Raw genomic sequence first — 21,997 nt, forward strand, 5'->3', positions numbered from 1 at the left:
CCAGCAGGTCCACCACTGGTGCTGGCTCAGGCTGGCGACAGCCCAGGCGATCAGAGGTTCCCACCTGGAAGAAGGGTACAGAAAAGGGAGAGGAGCATCCAGGAGGAGAGTACTTCCCACAACAAAAAGAAATCCTTTACGCTAGATTCCTAGCCCTTTGGCGCATTTAGTACATCAGGTCTCCCAAGCTAAGGTCTCACCTGACACAGCAGGACAACCGTGCTCGATACGCCACTGCAAAGCCAGTCCGCTGTGGTGACCCCGATCAGGAGACCGCTGTACATCGAGGAGTCAGCGACCCACACCGCAGCGGGAGTCAGCGTGCCCAGGCCCATGCTGCGCTGCACGGATCCCTCGGCCGCAGGATAAACTCAGCCAGCTCGTCGCAGTGGAGGAGCCTGCAGGGAGCTCCCACTCGGCATCAGTGACCGGGCCACCCGCGTATCCTCGCCTTTATCTAGAAGCGCAGCAAGAAGCTCTCGTGAACATCCTTTCCATCTGACACTGGAAATGAGGAATAGAGTTGTTTTCCTGCAAGAAAATCCTAGAACAGCTCAAATGATCGAAACGAGGGAAACATCTTCTATGTACGGGGTCTGCCCAGCACGCTGCGCATGGATCGCAGGCCCATTTGATGCTACACCGCCTGAGGTTCCCACCATCTAAAGGGACGCAAGATTATCTATACTATTCTCTCCTTATAGTGTTAGCTCTAATAATAGCATTTTAAACGGCACCTTACAGAGTCCGAGTGCCTTTCTTACTGGGCTAAAAGACCAGCACCTCCTGGTGCAAAATCTCTGCGACGTATGAACCCACCACAGGGCTTGCATGCTCTCAACTTTCTCCACCCTCAGGAACATGCAGTGGGAGAAGAGCCCTCCTTTCCCAAGGTGAGATACGTCAGCCCTCGCTGCTGCAGCCGTCCCGCAGTGGCTGATACGAGCAGCTCTACGCTGGACGCCTCCGTAGGAAAGCAAAGTTTGGGACCTGCCGCGGGCCTCTGCGCTGGGAGAACGGGACCAGCTCACACAGCAGGTCGATGGCCAAACCTGCAGCAAAGTGCAGGTCACTGCAGAGAGACGGCAGGATGAGCAGCGAGTCTGGACACTTTTTCTTAGTGCTTGAGCACTGTCGGCTGCTCCCAGGCCTCAGCCTAGCAGGCACGTGGCAGCAGACCCCAAGAGGACTTCATTTTACTGCCCACGCAGGTTAATGAGACAAAGAACCTCCTCACAAGAGCCACGGGCAAGCAGGCTGCTGCCCGCCTCCCCCGTGCCGCTGCTGGTTGCGTGCTCCCCATGGGCTGCCATCACCAGCTCCTGCTCCGCAGTGAGGACACAGAAATGGAAAGATTTTAGGGTGCAGTGGTTTTGCAGGCACTTCCTAAACCCCAATTCACTTTCCTCTTACTGAACTCATACGTGCTTCCAGAGCTTCTAAGTGAGACACCAGCTTGTCCCACCTTTGGACCCAAACACGACACGTGTCATTGCCTTCCCTCTCGCGTCCCTCCCATGCCACATGTAAGGAGCAGCGCTCCCACGTCCTCCTTCGCTGGCATTCCCCCAAAACCATTACTCCCAAGGGTAACACACACCCTTTAAGGAAAGCCCAAGGTCCAGACAGCATCACAGACAGAAGCTCGTACCTGCACTTCCACCCAGCTCATGCGGTGAGGAAGACACGCAAGCAGAGACCACTTACACACGTGGCCAGAGCCCCACACACAACACTCATCACTCGAGTACTTTCCCCGCTGCTACATGAGCTGGATGAAAGAGCCATACAGTGACCACACATAAGACGTGCCCCAGGAATAGCCATCAACGACTCTGTCACGCCAGAAGACACCAGTACAGTGCAGGACCCCACAGGGTAGAGCTGAATAAAGCAGAATCACAAGCAGCTCAGACAATACCGGGCAAGAGAAGGCTACAGGGAAGGCAAGGCACGTGACTGGCATACAAAAAGACAGCGACAAACCATCGAAGCTGTCTGTAACCAACAGGACATGTGAAGTTTCAGCGCTCTGCCCTCACTTGCAGTCGGTCTCACCGCAGCCACTCTCGGTGCCGTGGCAGCTGCGAGCGCAGCCCCAAGACCCACTGGAACGAGCCACGGGAGTCACAAAGCTGCAGAAAGCAGTGTGCAGCTCACCGAGACGCGCGAGCAGAAGCAACGCGAGTGCCGTATGCAACGCACGAAGCCTTCTTTCCCCTCTCCGCTGCGCTGGCGAGGCTCCAGCTCGCTCGCTGCATCCAGCTCTGGGCACCACACTGGGGAAAGGCAGAGACAACTTGCACAAGGGAGAGTTGTTTGGGTTGCTCTGTGAAAACAGGACTCGGAGGCAGTCTGGAGGGAAGAAAGGGGTAGGGTCTTTCTCCTAGAGAAAGCAAAGTAGGAGCAGACGCCTCTGTGAATGTTCCAGACGGTCCCATTTTCCCTCCTCCCCATAATTTTATAGAAGGAGGTTGCCCACAAGCCTGCCAGAAAGCGATTTGCAGACAGGTTTTTAAGAGGCAGATCGTGACCTCTGGCATCCAACTGCAAGGTTTACACCGCGAAACAGCAGTGCCTGGCTGCATCTTTCTTGGCAGAGGACATTCAATACTGAACAGTAACAGAGCAGGTGGTTTTGGCAGAGGACATTCAATACTTGACGACAGCAGAGCGTCTGCTTCACTTTTCTTCGGAAGGTCGACACGCGCATCCTGCTCTACAGCCTCAAAACAAGAGCTTGATTTTTGATATCGAAACTCTGCCCTGCCAGAAGCATCAATCACCTGCACCAGGCTGACAAGCCGGAGGAGGTGCTGGAGGATTTGTCCGGCTCTGACCGCCGCGGACAGCATCTCCTCGGGAGAAGCCTCAGCACACTGCTGCCCGGCAGGGCCGTAATGCTTTAGCTACAAAGGATGTATTTGTTCCGGCAGAGAAACCCTTCCTTCCCATTTTAGGTTAGCTTAACTTAAATTGTCTCCGAAGGTACATATGCTACACCCAATCCCACAGCCTCCTCCTGGAGAAGCGTCAGAGGTACAAATAAAAACTCCCTGATAACGCTGTGCTTTTTGCGGCAGAGCTTCCTCGGGCAGAGGAGCTCTCCCATGTCCCTTCAAGAGCAGATAAAGGACGGTTCCCTCTACACCCCTGCCGCCTGTGGTGCCGAGCCAGCCTGTGACAGAAGGAGCGTACACCTACCTCTCCCCCCCAGCCAGGAGAAATGTGCACGCTGCAAAGCTAAAACCATCTGGACTTCTGACTCGCCGCTTCCCATATGCGCTGCTGGCAGCAACGGGAGGAGTAAGCCAGCCAGGGCTGGAGAAAGCTGTGGATCATCTTGCATGAAGCTCTTCTGCTCCTGCTGTTACCAGCTCCAGGGGCACTAGCTCCTCTGAGAGCACGGACATGTTCCTTCCCTTGGACACATGTTGCTTCCTCCACACCCCCCCGAATCTGCTTGCTCTTCTCCAAATCCATCGTGTGCGGGCTGGAGCTTCTGCCAGGCACAACTTGAAGGCTGAGGCAGAGTCAAAGGCTGCAGAGCTCTTTGCAGCAGGAAGTGGTGGAGTCATCTTGCAGAGGGTTTGGTTCTAACCATGATGGTCCCACCTAAAAGCAATCACTCGTCCTAGCTGCTTTCCAGCTACACCGGCTTCGGGTACACATTCAAGTTACACAACGTGAGCCACCTCAGAACCATAGAATCATTTAGGTTGGAAAAGACCTTCAAGATCATCCAGTCCAACTGTTAACCTAACACTGCCAAGTCCACCACTAAACCATGTCCTTTTGAACCAGTGTTCAAAAAAAAAGGTAGATGTGGCACTTGGGGACATGGTTTAGTGGGCATGGGGGTGTTGGGTTGATGGTTGGACTGATGATCTTAGAGGTCCTTTCCAATCTTAATGATTCCTAGTTGTTACTTTCATTATAAATGATCCAGCCACCAAACCAGGAAACAGGAAATTGCTACTCTCCCCTTAATTGGTTTAGTGGTGGACTTGGTAGTGTTAGGTTAATGGTTGGACTGGATGATCTTAAAGGTCTTTTCCAACCTACACCATTCAATGATTCTTAAGTGCCACATCTACACTTTCAAATGCCTCCAGGGATGGGGACCCCACCACCTCTCTGGGCAGCCTGTTCCAGTGCTTGACAACCCTTTCCATGAAGAAATTTTTCCTAATATCCAACCTAAACCTCCTCTGGTGCAAATCAAGGCAAGGACAACAAACCTGCTGTGCTGCTCTCACACACTGACCTCTTCCAATACGTTCCCCCCACTTTGGGGACGAGGCAGAGAAAGCAGCTCAGCAACAGCTACGTTAGTCTTCCGTTACTTTGCATTGCCATCCATACACATCTCACACTGCTCCTTCCTTGCTCTGTCCATTTGGGATGACAGTTTACGCTGCTGAGGAAGTTTTCTGGGCAAGAACAGTTAGTTGTGCCCAAGAAGGTCAACTGGCTTTCCATCAACAGAGCGGTGATGGATCTAGAGTCGCACCTTCGAGGCAAAGAAAGGGAAGAACAGGACAAGCCTCAATGCCTAAAGCAAGGCTGGAATACGTGAGCCGGTATCAGAGATTTGCGCTTGGATCAGCCACTTTTTCAAGGCTAAAAGAGCAAAGATAAAAAAGCTGCCCAAGCAAACAAGATGTGTAGGAAGGGAGCACTGCAGAGAGACCGACCAGGGCTTCACTACCCACTACGGTAATGCCGTGTGTCAGCACCGATTGCTCTTCTCAACACAGTTTATTGCGATCTCCAGCAAAATGCCTTCACCTGCCGGTACTCACACTGCTGGCGCTGCGCAGCCCCGAGGAGCACGCAACGAGGAGGATCAGCGTAGGGCAGAAATGATGCTCTTTGAGTGAGAAGTGCAAACCTGCCCACTCTTAGAATCATAGAATCGTTGAGGTTGGAAAAGACCTTTAAGATCATTCAGTCCAACCATCAACCTAACATTACCAAGTCCACACTAAACCAATTCAGGGTAGACTAGACTAAACCATGTCCCCAAGTGCCACGTCTGCCCGTTTTTTGAACTCTTACAGGGATGGGGACTCCCCCACCTCTCTGGGCAGCCTGTTCCAATGCTTGACTACCCTTCCCGTGAAGAAATTTTTCCTAATATCCAATCTAAACCTCCCTTGGCGCAGCTTGAGCCCATTTCCTCTTATCAAAGTCCTTACTGACTCAGTAAAACCACAATCTCTCGAGCAAAGCTACTTCTGCCAGGAAGACTGCACTCCTGCCCTTAGGGCATACGCAGCTTTATTGGCCTCTGCCTGTTGGTTCAGCTGTGCCAGGCTGGGAGCCGTACCTCCATCCGAGACCTGCTTACACATTTCAACCCCATGCCATCCAAAACCAAGGCCAGGAAACACAACGCTAGCATGTAACTGGTGACAGCAAGTGGATGACGCTGCCCACGCTGCGCTTGATGAGCTAGATGGGACTTTCCTCCTCGCCCCGGTCTGCGTTCAGGGTCCTGCTCATAGATTTGACTGCAGCGCCATTTCCATCAGAAGCGTCTCCAGAAAGACTGCGACCTGCTACACAAATGAGAATGTTGCTGCTGTTGTCTGGACCCTCCCAAATTCAACTGCCAGCACCACCTGTAGAGGGTGGAGACCCCCCCCACCATCACCCCACAGGTACTGGGAGGGAAGGCAGCAACACCACAAATCTCTCCAGGCACTACTGGAAACAGGCTGAACACACGACAGCCTCCCTCTTCAAGCAAAAGCACTGCCGTCGCAGGAGCAAAATTAGTCATTTTGGCAGGCCTGGCTCAAAGTTGAGTGTGTTTTGCTTACCTTTTTCCAGCACCCACACAAAACCGCTATCTTTCACTGCCTTTCTAAACACGCTGAAAGGCTACAGATGACTCCCCATACAACCCATCTTTTCACGGGGCACCTCACGCAACCTGTCTCATTGGTTAAACCCGCTCTACCAAGTCCATTTATCTCCAGCTCATCAGCTCCGAGCGTGCAAAAGCAGAGCGTGAGCAAGCCCCAACCACTCCTGGCCCCACAGACTGCTCCAGGAGGAGATGAGACCCCACACAGCCAGCCTCACCCAGCTACGCGAGACAGCATGTCACCCGCTTCGCTCCCCGAACGCATCACGGAATCACAGAATCATAGAATCCCAGGTTGGAAGGGACCTCAAGGATCCAAGGTCCAACCTTTCTTGGCAAAAGCACGGTCTAGGCAAGACGGCCCAGCACCCTGTCCAGCCGAATCTTAAAAGTGTCCAGTGTTGGGGAATCCACCTCTTCCCTGGGCAGATTATTCCAATGGCTGATTGCTCTCATTGTGACAAATTTTCCTCTTGTCTCCAATCGGAATCTCCCCAGAAGTAACTTGTACCCATTACCCTTTGCCTTTTCCATGGGACTCCTTGTAGAAAGGGAGTCTCCGTCTTCTTTGTAGCCACCCTTTAAATACTGGAACATGGTGATAAGGTCTCCCCTAAGCCTTCTTTTCTCAGGTCTGAACAAACCCAGTTCTCTCAGCCTTTCCTCACATGGCAGGCTTCCCAGCCCTTTGATCATCTTTGCAGCCCGTCTCTGGACCCCCTCCAGCCCATCCACATCTTTTTTGTATAGCAGGGACCAAAACAGACGTGTCCTAACTGGGCTGCACGGTTAAAGGACACCCCATGAACCACCCTGGAAGGATGACTACAATGTGGGCCAGTGTGATGGATCCTAGAATAAAAGCAAAGCAAAGGAGAAGGTGAGGGGAACCCTTTTAGCTTCACTGCTGCTGTGAGAGAAGAAAAAATACGGCAAACACCCTCCCCTCTGCATAAACACACATTCCAGTGTTCCCCTGCGTTGAGGATGCTACGTGCTTTGGCCCAAAACCAGCCCCCAGAGATTAAAACTGCCACAGCAGAGCCCGTTGGCACTTACAGCGGCTTCCTTCAAAGGTTTCCAGCGCTTTGAACAAGACGCAGACTGCCACGCTCGCGCGAGGAGACGCGGACAATCTCTGGCACGTTTCTGTGGGTCTGACTGCGCAGGGAGCAGCCAGAGAGCAGGAGCAACGCAGTCCTGAGCTAAATGCGGGGGGAATCCCCGGTTGGCCGCGTTCCCACCACGACGCAGACCCGCACGCACCCAGAGCTCCCTCGGCACAACCCGGCAAAGGCGCCGACCTCGCTGTACGCAGTGACGTGCCGCAGCTGCCTCTCCTGACCACGTCGCTGCCAGCCTAGGAAGCAGTTGCGGGGACAAGCGAGCTGCCACGGTGCTGGTCCCAATCACACCCATCCAGCACCCAGCAATGCCCCCCAACTCCCACGGGCAGCCTGGGGCAGGGGGCACACACATCAAATGCGATCACACCCCGCTCAGTAACGTCGTGCCATGCTGTACTGGAGGATGTGAATCATAGAATTGTAGAATTGTTTAGGTTGGAAAAGACCTGAAGGTGCGCTCCCACCTCAGGAGCACAGCTGGGGAGCACAGCTGGCTCACGATCACGCTGCCGCTGCCCCACGCTCTGCTGTCCCCATGCCAGACCCCTCGGCATGCGGCCTCGTCCTCCCCCGGGGTGGGGGCAAACAGCCTGGGGGTGCGCACCCGGATGCGCTCGCACCGCGTTGCACTGGACATTGTACCCCGCGGAATCGCCCACGGCGTCCTCGTCCCCGCTGGGAAATGGGCTGGGGGTGCCCAGTTTGCAGGCAGACACCCCTTGACTCGCTGTGGGGCACAGGATGGCCCCCCTGTCCCCTCCCGCAAGGAGGGGGTCCCACAGCTCACACGGTCACACCTTCCTCACGCTGGTCCTCACTGCACCCAGCACCCCCACCATGGAACAGCTGGGGCGGGGAGGGGGGAGAGAGAGGGGAAAAAAGCATTTTATTACACTGCATTGCACCGGTCCCCACTGCACAGCCCACGGCACGCCCCACCCAGGACGTGGGGTCGTGGAGGGGGAAGCCCTGCACGAAGCCGAGCACCCACCGCACTGCCCTGGACCTTGCCGCACCCCACGGTGGGGCACCGGGGCGTGGGGACGACCCACGCTTCATACAACCGCCCTCCCACTGCACGGCACCCCCCTCCATGGCACAGGGGCCCACTGAGGCTCCCCCTCCATGGGGCCAGTACCTACAGCAGACCCTGCCGTGGCACAGGGCCCTGCTGCAGCCTTCCCCTCCTCGCCACCGGGGCCCACGGTACCGGGACCCACAGCACAGAGGCCCAGGGCAACCGGGACCCACTGAGGGTCCCCCTCCATGGGGCCAGGACCTACAGCAGACCCCGCCGTGGCACAGGGCCCTGCTGCAGCCTTCCCCTCCCCACCACCGGGACTCATGGTACCGGGACCCACGGCACAGGGGCCCACTGAGGGTCCCCCTCCATGGGGCCAGGACCTACGGCAGCCCCCCCCCATGGCACAGGGCCCAGCTGCAGCCTTCCCCTCCTCGCCACCGGGACCCACGGCACAGAGACCCACGGGCCCACGGCACCGGGACCCACTGAGGCTCCCCTTTCACGGGGCCAGGACCTACGGCGGCCCCCGCCTCGGCACAGGGCCCCGCTGCAGCTTTCCCCTCCTCGCCACCGGGAAACCACGGTACCGGGACCCACAGCGCAGGGACCCAGGGCAACCGGGACCCACTGAGGCTCCCCCTCCATGGGGCCAGGACCTACGGCAGCCCCCGCCTCGGCACAGGGCCCCACTGCAGGTTTCTCCTCCTCGCCACCGGGACCCACGGCACCGGGACCCACGGCACCGGGACCCACGGCACCCCGCCAGGACCCCGCCACGGCACAGGGCCCCACTGCAGCCTTCCCCTCCCCACCACCGGGACCCACGGCACAGGGACCCACGGGCCCACGGCACCGGGGCCCACTGAGGCTCCCCCCCCACGGAGCCAGGACCTACGGCAGCCCCCGCCTCGGCACAGGGCCCCACTGCAGGTTTCTCCTCCTCGCCACCGGGACCCACGGCACCGGGACCCACGGCACCGGGTAACCCCCCGCCCCGCCCCGGGCCTCCCTCCAGCCCCCCCACTCCCCACCTCCCTTCCAAACGCCGACCCCCGAGCGCTCCCGCCCGGGCACGGCGGCCCCCTCAGACCCCCCCCCCCCTCACGGCGCCAGGCCCCGAGGCGCCCCGGGAGCTCCGGGCCCCACGCCCAGGCCCGCGGCCCCCCCCAAGCCCCGCGTCCCGCCCGTACCTTGTACTTGCCGAAGCCGGCCAGCTGCTCGGCGGTCACGTACTCCATGGCGGCGTCCCGGCGCCGCTGCCGCTCCCGGTGCCTCCGGTGCCTCCGCTCCGCGCCCGCCCAGACCCCCGCCGGCCGCCGTAGGCCGCCTCCCGCCGCCGCATCGGCCCACCCGGCGTGGCCGTGACGTCACGGCGCCCCGCCCACCGCGCGGGAGGGCGCCCCCTGCAGGCCGGGAGGGCGCCGGGCGCTGAGGGGAGGGGTCGGGCCCGTGGAATGGCGGAGCCGTGGGGGGGGTTGGTGGGAAAAGGCCTTTTACAGCTTCCAGGCCAGCCATCAGCCTGAGGCTGCCAACTCCACCACTAAACCAGCTCAGGGCAGAGGAAGAGTTAATTCCATGTGTCCTGGCTTGGTGGCTGCATTATTTTTTAATAAAAGTCAAACCAGGAATCACTAAGGTTGGAAAGGCCCTCTAAGATCATCAGCCCAACCATCACCCCAACACCCCCATGCCCACCAAACCATGTCCCCCAGTGCCACCTCTGCCCGTTTGTTGAACCCCTCCAGGGCTGGGGACTCCCCCACCTCTCTGGGCAGCCTGTTCCAATGCTTGACCACTCTTTGCGTGAAGAAATGTCTCCCAATATCCGATCTAGGTCGGCAAATGGGTGCTTCCATACCTCTCAGAAGAGAGTCGCCTACTACTATCAGCCGTCACCTTTATTAGGAGAAATTTCTCCCAATATCCAACCTAAACCTCCCCTGGCACAGCTTGAGACCATTTCCTCTCATCCTATCGCTGTTCCTTGGGAGAAGAGCCCGACCCCCCTCCCTGCCCCCTCCTGTCAGGGAGTTGTAGAGCGATCAGGTCTCCCCTCAGCCTCCTCTTCTCCAGGCTGAACACCCCCAGCTCCCTCAGCCGCTCCCCACCAGCCCTGTGCTCCAGACCCTTCCCCAGCTCCACTGCCCTTCCCTGGACACGCCCCAGCACCCCAATGTCCTTCTTGTGCTGAGGGGCCCAAAACTGGACACAGCATTCCAGGTGCGGCCTCACCAGCACCAGCGCCGAGCACAGGGGGACGATCCCTGCCCTGCTCCTGCTGGCCACACCATTCCTGACACAAGCCAGGATGCTGTTGGCCTCCTTGGCCACCTGGGCACACTGCTGGCTCATGTTCAGCCGCTGTCGACCAACACCCCCAGGTCCTTTTCGGCCAGGCAGCTTTCCAGCCACTCTTCCCCAAGCCTGCAGCGCTGCATGGGGTTGTTGTGCCCCAAGTGCAGGACCCGGCACTTGGCCTTGTTGACCCTCACACAGCTGGCCTCGGCCCATGGGTCCAGCCTGGCCAGGTCCCTCTGCAGGGCCATCCTACCCTCCAGCAGATCGACACTCCCGCCCAGCTTGGTGTCATCTGCAAACTTACTGAGGGTGCACTCAATCCCCTCATCCAGATCGTTGATAAAGATATTAAACAAGGCTGGCCCCAAAACAGAGCCCTGGGGAACATCGCTTGTGACCGGTCACCAACTGGACTTAACTCCATTCACCACTACTCTCTGGGCTTGGCCACCCAGCCCGTTTTTTACCCAGCAAAGACCAATGGTGGAGCCTGCGCCGAAACCCTTCACTCCTCGAGGCTCAACCCTCGCCTGTTGAGAAATTTGATGTGAGTGTCTCACTGAACTCAAGGGGAATTTTTAACAGGTATACCTTTATATACATATATATATATATATGCACATTCGTGTCTGTGTGTATGCAGGTGTGAATTAGTTTAAGTAGTCTGTAGATGTATGATTTAATTACAAAGTGAATCTTACACTGCTGCTTAGTCCTATAAACCATTTGCCAAGTCTGAGACTAAGATTGGACCCAGCCGCACCCAGACTCCTCTCTGAAAATGAGTTTAGAAAGCAAGGGGATCTGTTCTGAACCTCATGACTCAATGGGAGGGTCCCCCTTATCCCCTGCATCCACGATCTCTCTGTGAATCATTCCAACTCGGTGTAACTTAATTTCCCTTTATGCTCTTCCATGCAGTAACAGAGTGAACCTTGCCATCTTCGAATCTGTGACTAGAGTCGCTATTTTGATCAATTTTGTCTAATCACTTTGTTAATCACTGATGATTGAGTGCTGTTAAAATATCACAGTCAAATCCTGCGATTTGCCACAAGTAAATTCTAAACTGCTACTAAATCAAACCATGTAAAGTCACTCATTCACAATAAACTAACATAATCAGCAGGATTCACAAACCTGCGTTCACGACACACTGGCGTGGTTTGTTTCCTCTCACTGTCTCCACGTGTGTTTTGTCAGGTCTGCCTTTTAGTATATTTTGGGTTTGTTTCCCCTTTTTTCCCTTAGTTTCCCATCCGACCAGCTCCCCGATCAGATAACCTCGCTGGAATAAACCTCACCCTCTCACGCATCAATGAGCGCGACTGACCGGGCTTGGTTCCCACCACTGCCTCCCTTATCATTTGTCGATCAGATTTGTTTAACTTGATGTTCTCGTTTATGGCTTCCTCCCTTTCTTATTATCCCTTGAAGCACTGAAGAAGGTCCTTGACCAGACACCCTGAAAGGAGCAGACGCTCTCGTTCCGCACACCCTTACACAGACCATCGCCCGGTTGCCAACTGCCTGTCCTCACAGCACAAACGCTGAAGTCACACACAACTGTGGCTCACCTGACAAGAAGTGATACAGAGACCAGTGCAGTCCTACTCGATTAGTTTATTAGCAAAGACTACATGGGATTATGCCGAATCACCACTTTGGCCAACTCCTCAAGAGGGTTTGGTCTTTGGGTTTCCAGTGGTGTTGCAGGAACTGCGCAGCAAAAACCACCAACTACCTCACTGGTGCAGTCCCAGCTGGTTATATGTTCCCCACACCATGGCTCCGTTGCCACCAGCCTGTCTTGACAGCACAAACACCAACGTCACACACTGCCAATGGCTGCTGGGGAAGCTGCAAAGATGCCTAATTCTCCACGTCGGTCATACAAAAGCTTTTGCTCAACAGCTAAGCGAACAGCAAGAGCAGTTGCTATTACAGCTAAGAGCTGGAGGAAAGTTCACCAGCTCCAGGCACCTGCATAGGAATGGCTCGCCTTAACATACGAAGTATACCTAGTAAACACTGAGTTAAACCACTACCTAAATCCACGTAGGCTGTTGTGTTAACTGCTTTAATGACATCAGAGACAAAACGACTACTGATCTGAGTGCTAGCTCAGTTTATCAATAAGGGATCCATAAGGGAATGATAATCCTGAAAAGCAAAACAGCACAGCCTGCAGCCAATGTTGAGCTGCTCTCAGATCCTGCAGCCCTTTCTTTAAGCATGACAAGTACTTGCTGCAGGAAAACTAGTTTTTTGCCAGTGTCGCTTATTTTATCATAGCAGCTGATAAAATCGGTACTTTCTAAAGCTGCCTTTGCTCTTCATCTGGCACTTGGTCTTATCTTGGCTGTATGTCTGCCTGCTGCAGGTATGGTTTTCTTTTTTGCTCTAAGACAAAGCAGATGTAAATGTTTATGACAAGAAGGGAAGAAGATTCTGACGGTATCATGAAGCAAGGGAATTGCTGAGTGATGGCAGGAGCAGCACGCCTTATTTCACCCAACTGTGTGAGCAATTAGCATTTTCTTCGTGTGGCTTGAGGTCATAGTCATTATAACACTATTTTGTGGATAGACTTGTACTATGTTCTTCTAAAATGCAAAGCAGTTGCGGTTCTTCCTTCGTATTGACTTGGCCTAAAGTTTCTGCAGTTCGTCAAGTGCTTGCTGCTTTGTAATACTCTGCCACGCAGCAGGGATTTCTCCTTTGCCATGAAATTTCCCATTGTACTGTTGTTCTAGCTTTGTCCTGAAATGAGACACAAACCATTTCCAGTACGCTTGCATGGATGGATCAGAAGAAATGTGCCAAGTGGAATAAGGATGTCCTGCCTCGCGGTATTTCTTATAGGGGATCCATACGTCTTCATCAATCCTGAATAAACAGTCACTTGCAACGCTACTAGAACAAATATCAATGACCAGATTGTCTGTTCTATGCCACCTGTATCCTGTCAGAACTTGAGGGCGATGGAAGACAAGCTGATGGTCTCCATCATGATTCTGCATGGTGTTTGTGCAAACAGCCCCGCAAAAGGGACACTGCTGCCAGCACCCTGCAAACTGTTCAGCCAGGATTGTATGGGGCTGCCTTTCAAATGAGCTCATACCAGCACTAGGAAACTCTTTCTTGAGATGATTTTTCAGGGGATCCAGTGCTTCTGTCATGGCATTATTCAGGAACTCTATGTCTGTTACCTCCTGATGCTCAATGCCCTTCAGGTCCCTTCTGGGCAAGCTTAGCACCTCTCCGAGTTCACTGCAAAATGCATCCAGCCAAAGAGAGATTTTGTCGTCTTTTCTGTCTTTGACAACTCTGGTTGATTCAAAAACAGCTTTCTGAATTCTTTCATAGTAGTGAGTAAGGGAATCATCTAAAAACTTCTCCAGCCTCCTGTTCTTATCTAAACAGTACGTCTCAACACGTGTCTCAATGTAACTCTGTAAAAAGTGTCTTGGGTAATTAATGTACTCCATGAATTTCTCAAAATTTTCTTCTTGTGCTAGGTATCTCAGTATGTAGACTTCCAGAGTGGATCTATTGCCACAGAAATCTGGGATTTCAGCCTTTATCTCTCGAGCGATGTCAAGAGCTGTCTTCTCATAGACTGCCTGGCGAAGAGCTAGGGCAATCTTGTCACACAGGAAACCAGCAAATGTTGTGATAGAAGTGGCTCCTTGGCAGGAAATCTGGAAGCATTTAAAGAAATCTTCTCTCTTGCTCCCCAGGTAGATGACTGGATCATTTGCTTTTCTGAATGCTTCATGCATGGCTTTAAACCTTTTTGATGCCATTCTGCACAGATACAGTGATAAATCTATTCTGTAATCTTTATTAAAACTGTATTTTGCATTGCTAGAGACAGAGTTCATACCTTTCTCTACTTCATTTAGTATTTCATGAATAAAACTTCGATTGTAATCCCTTTTCTCCTTTTCCTTTTTATCAATGTTTTCATGCACAGACACTATGATATTTTCTGTAATGAGGTATATGTTTCTCACATCAGCATCATCAAAATTTGTACTCCGGAACCAACTCTTTTTCTTAGCGACATGTTTCTCCAAGTCAACAGAAAATTCTCCATGTTTGGGAAATTTCCTGATTCGTGTGTGTAAGTTAGGCTCCTTAAAGTAATCTAGAAGGACATCTTCTATTTCCACATCGATATCAACCTGTTCTGGAGGGGTAGTAGCAGAGCAGACTTCAGCCATCCAGACTGCCCAGAGAGAAATAAAGCTGTCTCTCAGTTCCCTTGAACTTAGTCTCTGGCCTTTTAGAGACAGAGCCAACTGCCTACTCTTTTTCAGGAGCTCGTTTTCATATTCAGACTTCCTTTCATCCAGTTTACACTGGTTCTTCTTTAGTTCAACAAGTTTCTCACACTTCTTTCTAGTTTCAAGAAGAAGAGACTCTTTTAGGTCTTTCAGCTTCAGTTCCGTGCTGCTTTTCCACTGGACCAGTATCTCATTCTCTTTGTCTTCACTGAAATACTTTTCCATGTCTTTCATGATGGTATCACTTGTCCCTTGCACTAGTTTTTCAAGGTCTTCTCTGGTGACTTTCTGCAAGTCCCCATTCCGAATCTTATTGTCCAGTTTCATTTGCAAGTCTAAGATGTGACTCCTCAGCTGCCAGGTCCACTGACTAAATGCGGTTTCCAGTTTCTTGTACGCAGCAATCTCCACTGAATTCTTGAAGCTGAAAATGAAGTTTTCATTCAGCAAAGCATTCCAGAGGTCATAAATACGAACTTTCAAGCTTGAGAGCCTCAAAATGCTGCCCTGCGACTCCTTCCTGGCAGCTTGGAGAATTCTGCTCTTTAATTCCTGGACGTTCTGGCTGTAGGTGGGATTGGGCGGTGCCATTGGGGGGTTTCCTTCCCACAGGTGAGCAAAGTAATGAATGTGGGTGTTCACGTCAAAGCGGATGACATCGCTGAAGGAGGAGATGTCACAGAATTCCTGCTGGGTGGCTGTCAGTGTCATTTCATCCAGCTTTTCCTGCAGACGTCTTTGTCCTTCCATGTTCTGTTCCTTGGCAGTTATTTCTCCCACATTTTGGTGTACGAACAGGCAGCTGGGGGAAAGATTTACTTGCTTCATCCTCAGAAAAGCCTGCACAGCAATCTGAAGGACATCTTGCATTTCTGAAGGATTTTCTCCAAAGATATTGATCAGAGTCATGTTGCCGATGCCAATGACAAAGGTGGCCAGCTCGTTGTCATGATTAAGGGACTGTTTATTGGCCATCTCTATGGCACGAAGTCCCTCTGTGTCAACAACTAGCATGTAATCAAAGTCCAAATCCTGTTGCAGCTTCTCATCCACTTTAATTAGCTGCATAAACGCTCCCCGGGTGCATCTCCCTGCACTGACATTAAACTGAAGACCAAACATGGCATTCATCAGGGTTGACTTCCCTGTGCTCTGGATGCCAAGCACTGACAGAACAAATACTCGTTTGTCCCCTAGCTTCTCAATTAATCTGTCAAAGATTGCTCCAACCCATCGTAATGGTACATAAGAAGCATCACCATCCATCAGTTCAACAGGATACCCTGAAACCATCAGATCCACTGCAATTTCAGGTAGTTTGACAAAGTATTTATCCTGTGAGTTCAGTGATTCCAGAGCTTCGTAAATCTGCCCTACCTCTCTCAAAATATGCTCAAGGCCGATGGACGAATCGTTGATTTCATTGGAGAGGCCATCCAACTTAGCCAGTAACAGAGTTTTTAAATTTTTTTTTTCATTGCTTTTCTTTATTGCCAGGATTTGAGACCATAACTGGTGATATTGTCTCTTCAGTTCATCAAGGTGATCGGAGGACAGGTCATCCATAAAGACCTTCATCCACTGCAGGAAGTATTTCTTGGTATCTGCTGGCTGTGACTGGAGAAAGCCAAGGACTGATTTCATCAGTTGATTGAGGGGGAATGCTTTATCTAGTTGCTTTCTTCTTATTGCCCCCTTCTCTAATTCAATTTGGCTCCGATGATGCTCTATGCTCTTGTTCCTCTTTTCCTGCAAGCGAGTAAGTTCTTTGTCCTTTTTGCACCACAGGTACCACAGTTTTCCTTGAAGAGGCAGTAGCTGGGATTTGATCTCGGACAACTTCTTTCTCTTCAGAAGCTTCACCAGCGTCTTTGCCTTTTCTTTGGCTGTCACACACGCATCTGTATCTTCATCAACTAAGAATCCATGCTTGCGAGCTTTGTCCAGGCAGGCGTCAAGGCTGAAAAGCGTGTTAGACCCTTCCAGGAGATCCCTGATTGTTTTTGTCAGCTCATCCATTAATTCTGCTTCATTTCTGTTCTTAATACCTATTCTTACCTTTTGGCTAGATCGGCCAGCTGCGACTTTCTCTCTTTCAGTGAAAAGACAAATCAAAGGCCTTTGCGACTGCCACAGGTCCTGTAAAATTTTCACCCCTTTCTGGTCACTCTGATCAGACTCAGATATGAGAGCCACGTTCAAAGCAGCTATCTCCTGTAAAAACTGTAGCTGTGCTCCATGATCCCTTGCATCTCCATGCAGGTTACAGAAAGCAACACAGCAGTCAAAGCTGTCATCGTCACTGCCCCGGGGACAGTACCAGGTGATCTCCACAACACCTTTCATCAGCAAACAGTCTTTGGTGCTGCCTTTGCAATGTCGGTGGAAAAAAATGTCATGCTTTTGTTTGCTCAGCAGAGCATTCAGGATCTGAGATTTGGAAGAGGAGGAAGAACTGCCGATCCGTATGAAGGACACAATGGGTGTCTCTGCCTGATAAATTAGTTTGTTTTTGTAACTGTTAATTCTGGCCTGCTCTCCGGACTTTTCAGACCCTTTCCAGCTCTTTTTTATCTGGCTGAGGGACCAGAGGGGGAACTCTATCTGTGAAGTGCACGGGTTTGGTACCAGAAGAGGTAGCGCAAATTGGCAGAAAGCAAGCTTTGTTGAAATGTACTGTCTCATGAAGTCATCAGCGCAATGGAAAATTGCCATCTGGAGGTCCATGGGGTGCACACGGCTGTTATTGGTTGCAGATGCAGGGGCTTCTTCCTCCAAATCAGCGAAAAAGTAATCAAAGGAATCCAAGCGTTCATGCTCTTGCTCTGTGTTTTTTGGCACGGGTGTGAGTCCTGGGTTGCTGTCGTCCTTGCAAGTCAGGTACCTCATCCGATAATCCACGGTTAATAGCTTTTGCAAGAAGTAAAATGGCAGTTCATTGTCCTTGCTGGGCTGGCTGTCATGTAAAGATGTCTTGTATATGATGTGGAAATCTTCTGTCCCCATTTTTCTTGGATAGTGACTTTCTAGTCCAAGGCGTTTAAGTAAGCGGAGGAACTCTTGGTTTGCAATGGCTTGATTTGCTTCGGATTTGCTGCCATCTGATTTGGATTTGGACTGACTGGAAGGCTCTGTTCTTTGAAAAGTTTCTTCCATGTCTTTGATTATACTGTGTTTCTTCAGATCGTCACATGTGTCATCCACGCGCCCATTGATGAAGAAGTGCAAGTCACTTTCCAGCATCTCCCAGTCTTTGAATTCACCATGCTTTTCGAGGAGCTTTTTTATCTCTGTGGACCATAAGTTTTTCATTTGCTCTTCCATGAAAACTAAACGCTTGTTCTTCTGCTCAAGGGACACCTCTTTATATTCGGGCGTTACAGTTAGACCCGTCAGCAGCAGGAAGGCCTGGGCTCTGTAAACATCTTGCTCCTTCAGACTCAGATACTCCTTATGTCCCATTTGCATTTCATTTACCATGAAATTAATTTCTGGATATCCAAGGAGGTACTGAAAAGTGCTCCCTTCCACCTGGTATCCCGTGCTGGTCGTAATTAAGAGCACCAACACTTCTATGTCTTTCTGTGCCCTTTCCTGGAGCAACTGGAGTAAGGAATAAACAGCTAGGCTTGCACTCATGGTGGCTTTTATCTTTGCTTCATGAACGGCAGATGCAGAGGTTTCTGGTGCATAGGTGACTTCCTGGATGTACTCCTTCATTTGCAGCAGTGTCTTGATGAGATCTTCAAGCTCAGAAACATTGGGAGTTTCGGGAAGGCTGTGCTCAGTATGGAAAATCCATTGCATAATGAAGGAAGACCTGGGGAAGTCCTTGACAGAATAGACATGAGGATCCAGGAGGCACTTCAACAGGGACTTGATATAGGTGATGTTTCCTGGAGGTGAGCTCTCGCAAAACAGAATGGTATTCAACAGGAACTCCTGCAGTGCTTTGTCTGACAGGCATACATTGATCCAGACACTATGGTTTTTGTTTTTTTCATACAGATGCTGTTTGAAATCTATCAGCGTGAGCAGTTTCTTTTCATCCGCTGTCACCTCCCAGGCCTTCACGCACTCCACAAAAACTCTGGCCTCTTCCACTGCACCGGCCAGTTCCTCGCCAAACATGGTGCCAACATTGTGATTCGTTAGCGCTTCGTACGTAGTCCTGAGGCTGCTGCTCATTTGATAGACGGACCTAAAATCATTCCTGTGATTGAACAGGATTATATCCCACACTGGCATCAGCTGAAAGCCTCGGTCGATAACACGCCAGGTTGTGTTATTAGTTGCAAGTCCCAGTCTCCACTGAGGAGGAGAATCCGTCTCTGATGGGCCCCCTATGTTGGTCACGTAGAGCTGAACCACTGTGTGGGTTCCATGTCTTCCCTTAAAAGAAGCCTGTGAGCTGGATTTCGAGGTGTCCCTGTCCACTCCCGCGCTGACAGCAAAGCCACTGTAGCTGGCCCCGATGTAGCAGTGCAGTGCTTCAGATGCTTGTCGCTTCATCTCTTCCTTCTGCTCGGCTCTGAATCCTTCTACAGATGCCTTCCACCAGAATATCCCCCCAAAGTGGAGGGGACCCTGGTTTATGTGGGACCCAAACCTGCTGAAGAACCTCTCACACCTGCTCTTCAGCATGTTGGGCTTGTCTGCTTCCTGAGTGATGCTCAAAAGATGCTCGATGTCTTGCAGCTCCCGCAGGGCCGCTTCCGAGAGGAAAAGCTGATGCTTTTGGAAGTAGCAGGAGGCCAGAGGGATGTACTGGTACTTGGTGGTGCAAATGTAGCTGTGCTCAGAGCAGGACTGGAAGGTGTCCTCCGACTGCGAGGAGCTGCTGTAATCTACACCAGTTTCAATATTAAACCCCCAGAACCCGGCTTTGGCAGAAACGCTGATGCTGAACCCCAGCTGCTCCATGGACTTGGTGAAAGTGGCTTCTGCTGCAGAGGAGGAGAACTCCTTCCTCTCATACAGCATCCCTTGCTCTGGACCGGCGAGCTTGAATCCGTCGGGAACCCTGATGAGCTGGTCTCGCTTTGCCAGCAGATCTGCAAGGCTGCTTGTTCTGTAAATGCCCTGCAGGGCCAGTCCCCCCGATGCCCGCCTCAGGACCTCCATGTCGGAGACGTTCTCGCTCCTGTTCACTGACAACTCCTGCTGCTCCAGCTGCTTCTGGATGCTCTGCAGCACATCCATCAATGACTCCTTCGGCAGTGCCCAGTACTCTTGGGGAATCTCCATGGCTTGCCACAGAGCCTCCTCTTTCTGTCTTAAAACATCCTTGCTTTGGCTGCGGCTTTTGAGCATTTCTTTCAGCTCCTTCAGGGCTAGCTTGGCCAATTCTTGTCTCTGCTTTATCGTCTCCAAGCGCTCCTTCTGCACCTCCTTGAAAGTTGCTTTGTTGTCTGTTAGTCGCAGGAGGGTTTGGAGCGCCCTTTTTTCCCAGGAGTACAATACTTTGCACTCCAGCTTAAGGTAGTCTTCATACTGCAGGTGTTTCAGGGCTTCCCTGGACTTGACTCCCAGTATCTCCGACAGTTTGGGGACCCAGTATCCATCATCCAGTCCTACTTTCTCACATTCTTCTGCTAGTAGTTTTCTAGCAAGATGTGCCTTGTCATCATCCTGTAGTATGTCCTCCTGTGAATCCATGGCTGTGGAAGAAGAAAACAGACTTTCTTTAAGGTATGTTGTAAGAGGCCCCGGCCCCTTATAAGAGGGCTCTCCAGCAGCTCCGGCCCTGGGGATTGCTCCCACCTGGCTGCTGGAGCCCAGCCTGGGATGCCCCAAGACCCGGGAGTCTCTGTCCTGGGACAACATATGTGCCTGCTGCTTTCCCATTTGTAGGTTCAACCCTGAAGCTGAGTGTGTATCCTGGAGACAACACACACACACACACACACACGCTGACTTGGCCACACAACCTGCCATGGACAAGGTCCTGCCTTCAACAGCGCCCACATATACCTAACAGGACTCATGAATACATAAGTACAGACAGCCGTGGGCATTCCTGGACCCCTCAAGCACCAGCACAGCCCCTCTGTCCATCCAACACCCCTGCCTGCATCCTGCACCCTCTTTCCAGCCCCACAGGTCTCCTGCTCGCTGGCTGGTCCAGCTTGGTGCTCACCAGCAAAGAGAGGCACACGCTCACACACTCATCTCACGGGCACCCCACGCTCACAAGACACACTCACTCCAAATACCCAGCACTGGGCACACAGGCTGTGACCTGTGGTCCTGCTCCAGCTGCCGGCGTGGAGCCCCTCACTCATCTCACTCACGCCCATTCCCCCCAGGAGCTGGTTCTCAGGACACACATCTTTCCCGCCCCAATGGATGGGAAAAATTCAAGTTGTCCCTGTCCAGAGCTGTGCCTGGAGCATCCTGTTGCCCCATCATTAGTGACAGGAGACTTTGGGTCCTTGGCATTTGCGGTGGGTTGACCCTGGCTGGATGCCAGGTGCCCACCAAAGCCACTCTATCACTCGCCTCCTCAACTGGACAGGGGGGAGAGAATATAACGAAAAGCTCGTGGGTCGAGATAGGACAGGGAGAGATCATTCAGCAGTTACTGTCATAGGCCAAACAGACCCAGCTTGGGGAAATTGGCTTAATTTATTACTAATCAAATCAGAGTAAGGTAATGAGAAATAAAACAAAATGTCAAAACACCTTCCCCCCCACCCCTCCCTTCTTCCCGGGCTCAACTTCACTCCCGATTTCTCTGCCTCCTCCTGCCAGCAGTGCAGGGGGACGGGGAATGGGGGTTGTGGTCAGTCCATCACACACAGTCTCTGCTGCTCCTTCCTCCTCAGGGGATGACTCCTCACACTCCTCCCCTGCTCCAGCGTGGGGTCCCTCCCATGGGAGACAGTCCTCCACGAACATCCAACCACCACACAGGTACTGATCCAAGGTGCTTGTGACTGGGCTCTTGGACCCTTTCAGGACCTTTAATGTCAGCTTTTCCTTTAAAGTCAGTGAAGGTTTAGGCAATATGCTCAATGGATGTGGGGGTCTGATTCATCTCACCTCACAGCAGATACTCCTTTCGTTGACTTTCCAGTGGACGCAGGCAGCCAAGGTCCCCAGCTCAGCTGAGAAAGCACACCATCATGCAGCAGGCCTGGTAGACAAGGCTGGGGTGTTAAGAAGAAGATGGCGACCACTTCAACAATTCAGGAGGAAAAACACCAGGAAGGAAAGGCCCAAAGTCCTAAAGAAGACCAGACAGTCAGGAAATGCAGAGGATTCATTCCAGAGAGCGGCGGACACCATCCCTTCTCCACCAGTGATGATTGCCCAGCCAGCAAAGACTCATCAGGGCCTTTTTGGGTTGGTGACCAAACTAGGGTTTTGCCTGGGACCT

The 21,997-nt window shown here is 52.3% G+C and overlaps 1 protein-coding gene across 1 annotated transcript; it reads right to left on the reverse strand.

Moving 5' to 3' along the window:
* Positions 1–11,961: 11,961 nt before the first annotated feature.
* Positions 11,962–20,274, reverse strand: LOC104033845 (interferon-induced very large GTPase 1). The gene has a single exon (XM_009486632.2). The coding sequence runs from the start codon at positions 20,272–20,274 to the stop codon at positions 12,976–12,978; it is 7,299 nt and encodes a 2,432-aa protein (XP_009484907.2). The 3' UTR covers positions 11,962–12,975.
* Positions 20,275–21,997: the final 1,723 nt, after the last annotated feature.

Source organism: Pelecanus crispus, chromosome 3 (assembly GCF_030463565.1).
Source record: "Pelecanus crispus isolate bPelCri1 chromosome 3, bPelCri1.pri, whole genome shotgun sequence".
Classification (NCBI taxonomy): Eukaryota; Metazoa; Chordata; class Aves; order Pelecaniformes; family Pelecanidae; genus Pelecanus; species Pelecanus crispus.